Source organism: Eimeria acervulina, genomic scaffold (genome assembly GCF_000499425.1).
Source record: "Eimeria acervulina Houghton genomic scaffold, Eah_scaff270, whole genome shotgun sequence".
NCBI lineage: Eukaryota > Apicomplexa > Conoidasida > Eucoccidiorida > Eimeriidae > Eimeria > Eimeria acervulina.
Window position 1 is genome coordinate 10,353 of NW_013549943.1, and position 7,217 is coordinate 17,569.

Sequence of the window (7,217 nt, forward strand, 5' to 3'; positions counted from 1 at the left end):
TGCTGCTGCTGTTGCAACAGCAGTAGGGAAGGCAGGTAAAGCGCTGCCCCCTCGAATTTGCAGTAGCCATTAGGGTTTAGGGTTTAGGGTTTAGGGTTTACGTTGTCTATGATGATAGGACAGCGAAAAATTGTGCCTCCTAATGCATTTCTAATTGTAGCGTTAGGCGACTTCCACATCTTCTTCAACCCAAACTCTGCGCCACAAACCCTAAACCCTAAACCCTAAACCCTAAACCCTAAACCCTAGATCTTATACACTGAATTGTAAAGAATAAGCTCGAAGCTGTAGACAACAACAAACCCTAAACCCCAAACTCTTAACCTTCAATGCAAAACCAACGTCGCTAAACCCTAAACCCTGATTTCTAAACAAGAGGCTTAAACCCTAAACCCTAGACCCTAAACCCTAAACCCTTAGCTCTGGTGTGTATGCTGACCCTGTAAAACCAATTTTGCGTGCATTCTACATTATGTTTCTTAACGCCTTTAGGGTTTTACGGTTTAGGGTTTAGAGTTAAGGGTTTAGGGTTTAGGGTTTACCTTTAACTCGCGCTTCATCAGGAGTAATGGTTGCACACTTAACCCCTACTTTATGTTTTTTAATTGCTTGCGCAGCCTCAAGTGTCACGGCGTCGTCCGTTTTATCTCTGTGCTGTATGCTCAGGTCAAAGTACTCAATAGGGAGGTCTAAGTACTTCATTATCAGCTGCACACACACAAACCCTAAACCCTTAACCCTAAACCCTACACCCTAAACCTTAAACCTTAAACCCTAGACTCTAAACTGTAAATCGTAGAACCGTAAAGGCATTAAGAAACATAAAGTACGGGGTTACAGCGATGCTATCACACCTGATGAAACCTGAGGGATATGTAAACCCTAAACCCTAAACCCTAAACCCTAAACCCTAGACCCTAGATACGAGAGTAGCAGAAACAACTGAATAGGTGTATACAACCCCAGCACACAACACATATATACATATACATACACATGCATTACCTACATCATGCTTTAGACTATAGGGTTTAGGGTTTAGGGTTTAGGGTTTAGGGTTTAGGGTTTAGGGGACCTTCTCCTTAATCCAATGCCACATAACGCGGGCCATTTCATCGCCATCCATCTCAACGATGGGGTTCTCTACTTTTATCTTTTTTATCTGCATCTTCTAAACCCTAAACCCTAAACCCTAAACCCTAAACCCTTGATGGTATTCACTGATATGTGCGAGAATACGCTTCTGTAGACCCTAACTGCTCTGTATTTGCTGCATATACACCCCAATTCTGTTGCTGCTGCTGCTGCTGCTTCCTGCTGTCGCCAGCAGCTGCTGCGCGCCCGTTGCTGCTGTCGCTGCTGCTGTCGCTGCTGCTGCTGCTGCTGCTATGGCTGCTGCTGCTGCTGCTGCTGCAGTTGTTGCTGTCTTCTTCTTGTAATATAGACAGCAAACTGTTTTAATGCTGCTCTTTAAACAATACAAAACCCTAAATAACAGCACTGAGGTGTACGTACACCAGGGGGGGCTTCCTCAGACACAAACTCCAAGCGGGCTCTCTCGCTGTCTCTACTAAACCCTAAACCCTAAACCCTAAACCCTAAACCCTAAACCCTAAACCCTAAACCCTAAACCCTAAACCCTAGAATTAGGTAATTAGGATGTTAAGACTTAAAATGAATTTATTTTTATTAACGGCTCTACTAAAGACAGCTGCAAAAAAAACCAAAGGGCACCCTGCTGCAGACAGCAGCAGCAGCAGCAGCAGCAGTAGCAGCAGCAGCAGCAGTAGCAGCAGCAGCAGCACAGATGGCCGAGAAGGAGCAGCAACAGCGCACAGACAGCGCTGGGGATGGCGCTGTAAGGCGGTGGTGCTGCTGTTGCTGCTGCAGTTGCTGCTGTTGCTTCTTGTGTTGCCGCCTGTAGTGCTGCTACATGTGCTTCTGCTGCTGCTGCTGCTGGGTCTCCTCTTCACTTCGTGTGTCTCCTGTTGCTGCTGCTGCTGTTGCTGTTGCTGCTGCTGCTGCGCATCTTCAGGAGGCAAAGGCTTCTTCTTGGAATCCCAACTCGTCTCACTGGTGCTGCTGCTGCTGCTATTGCTGCTGCTGCTGCTGTTGCTGCTGCTGCTGCTGCTTGTACTGCTGTTGCTGTAGCTATTCCTGCTGCTGCTGCTGCCTCTCTTTGCTGCTGCTGTTGCGGCAGCAGCAGCAGTGCTTTCTTCGGTTGCTTTGTTGTGTGGCTGTGCTGCTGCTCCCTCTGTGCTGCTGTTGCTGCGGCCTTATATGCCTGCTGCTGCTGCTGCTGCTGCTGCTGCAGGGAAGAGAAGCAGCTAACCTCCTGGTGTATCACCACCTTGGAGCAGCGGCTGTCTGAAGCAAAATTAATTTTATTAGAGGGATCAGCGGAGTTAACTTTCTTCAATGTTAAAGTCAAAGGCGAGGTAAACCCTAAACCCTAAACCCTAAACCCTAGGTAGCATTAGCTGATTAGCGCAAGAACTCGCATCTGTACACCTTAAACGCTTCGTATTTGCTGCATATACACCTCAATACTGCTGTTCCTGCTGCTGCTGCTGCTGCTGCTGCTGCTTCCTGCTGTCTCCAGCAGGTAAGAAGCATATACATATAAACATATATATAAACATATATATATATATATATATATATATATATATGTATGCACAGGCGAACTTGAGTTATAAACGAGAGAAGAAGATAATATTCTTTGAACTAAAAATCGAAGCAGATTGGCGGGCAACGGCGAGAGACGCTAACGGCATCTTTCTTGCGAGTACAGACAGCATCAACGAACTGTCTCCTTTTGTCTTTGTTTAAACGAACTGTCTCCTTTTGTCTTTGCTTGCTTCAACTGTCTCCTTTTGTCTTTGTTTGCTTGCTTAAACGAAGTGTCTCCTTTTGCCTTTGGTTGCTTGTTTAAACTGTCTCCTCTTGTCGTTGGTTGTTTGTTTAAACGAACTGTCTCCTTTTGTCTTTGTTTAAACGAACTGTCTCCTTTTGTCTTTGTTTGTTTGCTTCTCTCTGTCTCTTTTTGTCTTTGCTTATCTGTTGCTGTCTCCTCTTGTCTTTGTTTGTATGTTTAAACGAACTGTCTCCTTTTGTCTTTGATTGTCTATTGCTGTCTTCTTTTGTCTTTGATTGTTTAAACTAACTGTCTCCTTTTGTCTTTGTTGCTGTCTCCTCTTGTCTTTGTCTCTTTGTTTTTTGCTGTCTCCTTTTGTCTTTGTTTACTGCTGTCTGTCTCCTTTCGTCTTCCTAATAAATAAAATAAATAAAAATAAATAGAAGGCAATAAACATAGCAAATAAACAAACAAATAAAACAAATAAACAAATAAATAAACAAAATGAACAAATAAACGAACAAGCAAACAACTAAATAAATAGATAAACTAAACAAATAAATAAATAAATAAATAAATAAATAAATAAATAAATAAATAAATAAATAAATAACTCCTTTTGTCTTTGTTTGCTTGCTTAAACGAAGTGTCTCCTTTTGCCTTTGGTTGCTTGTTTAAACTGTCTCCTCTTGTCGTTGGTTGTTTGTTTAAACGAACTGTCTCCTTTTGTCTTTGTTTAAACGAACTGTCTCCTTTTGTCTTTGTTTGTTTGCTTCTCTCTGTCTCTTTTTGTCTTTGCTTATCTGTTGCTGTCTCCTCTTGTCTTTGTTTGTATGTTTAAACGAACTGTCTCCTTTTGTCTTTGATTGTCTATTGCTGTCTTCTTTTGTCTTTGATTGTTTAAACTAACTGTCTCCTTTTGTCTTTGTTGCTGTCTCCTCTTGTCTTTGTCTCTTTGTTTTTTGCTGTCTCCTTTTGTCTTTGTTTACTGCTGTCTGTCTCCTTTCGTCTTCCTAATAAATAAAATAAATAAAAATAAATAGAAGGCAATAAACATAGCAAATAAACAAACAAATAAAACAAATAAACAAATAAATAAACAAAATGAACAAATAAACGAACAAGCAAACAACTAAATAAATAGATAAACTAAACAAATAAATAAATAAATAAATAAATAAATAAATAAATAAATAAATAAATAAATAAATAAATAAGTTATTTGTTTATTGTTTAGGCTCTACGGGCAATGTCTTAGTTGAAGAGTTTAACGAAGACTGTCTCCTGAATCAGTCTCCTTCTGTCTCCTTTCAAGGAGACGGACGCTTGGCGCCGCAGCAGCGTATTGATGCAGCAGCAAAAACAGAAGGCAAGCAGCAGCTGCTGCAGCTGCTGTCTCTCTTTGCTAAAGATATCAGCGATAAAGCTTAGTAATAAACCGTCCTCCTCCACCTGCTGCAGCAGCTGCAGCAGCAGCTGATGCTGCTGCTGATGCTCCTGCTGCTGCTTGTGCTGCACCAGCTGCTGCAGCTGATGCTGCTGCAGATGCTTAAGCAGCAGCTGATGCTGCTGCAGATGCTTAAGCAGCAGCTGATGCTGCTGCAGCAAAATGCAGCACGTGTTGCTGCAGGTGCAGCAGAAACAGCAACAGCAGCAGCAGCAGCAACAACAGCAGCAGCAGCAGCAGCGCGGATACATCAATAGAATCATTGTTTGTTTTTTTTGCGTTTTGTTTGGCGCTGGCGCGACTAGAGAAATACAAATTTAAGTCTTTATAAAGAAAATAAATATTTTATTACTTCACCTTTATATTATAAAACGCAGGGTCAGAACTACAGCTAGTTACAGCTAGCTGTAGCTAGCTGTAACTAGCTGTAGTTAGGGGTATTTAGCTGCAGCTAGCTATAGCTAGCTGTAGTTAGCTGTAGCTAGCTGTAACTAGCTGTAGTTAGGGGTGGCTAGCTGTAGCTAGCTGTAGCTAGCTGTAGCGAGCAGTAGGAGGGGCTGAGGGGCATCGGATTTGCTGCTCTTCATGAAAGCCCGTAACGAGAGAAGCAAATGAAGAGAAGCAGCAGCAGCAGCAGCAGCAGCAGCAACAACAACAGCAGCAACAACGGCAACAGCAGCAACAGAAGTAGCAGCAGCAGCAACAACAGCAGCAGCAGCAACCGCACCAGCTGCAACAGCAGCAGCAGCAGCAACGGCACCAGCTTCAACAGCAGCAGCAGCAACAACAACAACAACCGCAGCAACAGCACTTGCTCTCCCTTTGTTTAAATAATAACTCAAACAACACACATGGTGCTAGTGTTTAGGGTTTAGGGTTTAGGGTTTAGGGCTTAAGGTTTAGAGTTCAGGGTTTAGGGGTTTTGGTTTGGGGTTTAGGGAATAAGGTTTAGGGTTTAGGGTTTAGGGTTTAGGGTTTAGGGTTTAGGGTTTGTGAAGCCCCCTATATGTATGCGTCGAGGGAGGCTGCATGCGCCGCATAGGAGGGGATGCCTCCTTTATTTAATTTATATAAATTATATATTTATTTATATTTTTATTTTATTTATTTATTTTAAAATTATTTTATCTAATTGTAGTTTGTCCTCCTCATGGAAGTGTAGCAGCAGCTGCTGCCGACATCCCAGCAGCGCCGCAGCAGCAGCTGCTCAGACAGCTGCAGCAGCAACAAATGCAGCAGCAGCTGCTGCTGCTCCTACTGTAGCAGCGATAGCAGCAGCAGCGGCAGCAGCAGCAGCAGCAGCAACATCAGCAGCTGAACCGAGATCTCAATGCTGGTTGCCCGTGCTGCTGCTTGGGGGCCCCACTTGGGGGGCCCCTCAACAGCAACAGCAGCAGCAAGGCATGCTCAGTTTGCTGCTGCTGCCGCCTCAGCAGCAGCAGCGCCAACAGCAGCAGCAGCAGGAACGGGAGGCTGTTGCTGCTGCGGTCTTCCCCGCCGTTTCAGTTCCGTAGCAGCAGCAACTCATCCCCGCACATCCACTGCATCTGCATGCAGCAACAGCAGCAGCAGCAGCAACAACACCAGCAGCAGCAGCAGCACCAGCAGCAGCAAGAGGCCCAAGCCAAGTCGCCATTTGCTGCAGCTCTGTGAGTCGATTGTCTCTCTCTCGCAGCAAGAAGCAGATGCCTTCTCAGCGGAGGTGCGGGCCCGCCTCACCCCTGCTGCAGCAGGTGCCCCCCAAGCAGCAGCAGCAGCAGCAGCAGCAGCAGTACCTGCACCAGCACGGCAGAAGCCTTTGCTGCCTATCTGTCCCTTCCCTCACCCTCTGGGTCTCTTCTTAGGGGTGTCTCCTTTGAGGGCCCTGGGTGTGGGGCCCCACACCCCTATACCCCTGGGAGCCGCTCTTATTGCTGCAGCACAAACCCTAAACCCTAAACCCTAAACCCTAAACCCTAAAGGCATGCAGGCGTGCGCGTGCAGTGTAAAGAAAGTGTATTCGCGCCTTCATCCTCATGCTGATGCTGCTGCTGCTGCTGCAGCTGCGGTGTACGCTGCAGCAGCTGCAGCAGAAGTGGCAGTGATAGCAGTTGCAGCAGCAGCAGCTGCTGCTGCTGCAGTTGCGAATGCATCTTCTAACCAATTGCCCGAGGCACTGCCTTCCTCTCTGAACCATATCACCGCCTAGCTAGCTAGCTAGCTAGCTAGCCACCTAGATAGCTAGCCACCTAGATAGCTAGCTAGCTAGTCGTATAGGGTTTTGAGGGGTGAGAAGGCGGGTAGAGACAAATAAGGGGCCTCTGGGCTTCGTTGTGATTTCTAAGAGGTGCTGCTGCTGTTGCCGTTGCTGCTGTTGTTTGCTGCTGCTTCTGCTGCTGCTGATGTTGCTGCTGCTGCTGTTCTCCGCAGCAACGGGTGTTGCTGTCGATAGGAGAAATAGAAGAAAGGAGGCAGTCGTAGACCCTAAACCCTAAACCTTAGCTTGTATTCAGTTCTACAAACCCTAAACCCTAATCTGTTTTAGGTGAGACGCAAATACACACAAACAAAACCCTAGCCTACTGCTGATTGCTGCTCTTACATAAACATAAATATAAATATAAATATAAATATAAATATAAATATATGTAAAAGATATAATATATTGATAATATATGTATGTATATATATTGTGTTTATTATATATACTAACAACAAAAGGAGACAACACAAGAAGAATGAAGAGAATAAATAAATAAATAATAAAGAAAGAAAGAAAACGAAAAGGAGACAGGCAACTCGCAGTCGGGAGGAGGAGACGCATCGTTATACAATTTACAACATTGTTGTTCTTGCTGCTGCTGCTGCTGCTGCTGCTGCGGCAGCAGCAGCAGCAGCAGCAGCAGCACATTGGGTTGAGGTTCGCTGCAGCAG

At 44.9% G+C, this 7,217-nt stretch overlaps 1 protein-coding gene across 1 annotated transcript in view; it reads right to left on the reverse strand.

Moving 5' to 3' along the window:
- Window positions 1–1,126, reverse strand: part of EAH_00029810 (hypothetical protein) — a gene marked incomplete at both ends in the record, with an annotated part of 2,157 nt that extends 1,031 nt beyond the window's left edge. The window contains 3 exons of the mRNA XM_013396196.1: window positions 102–196; window positions 543–708; window positions 1,076–1,126. Of these exons, the coding sequence (XP_013251650.1) occupies window positions 102–196; window positions 543–708; window positions 1,076–1,126 (312 nt within the window). The remainder of the gene's footprint in view (window positions 1–101; window positions 197–542; window positions 709–1,075) is intronic.
- Between the last annotated feature and the right edge of the window lie 6,091 nt (window positions 1,127–7,217).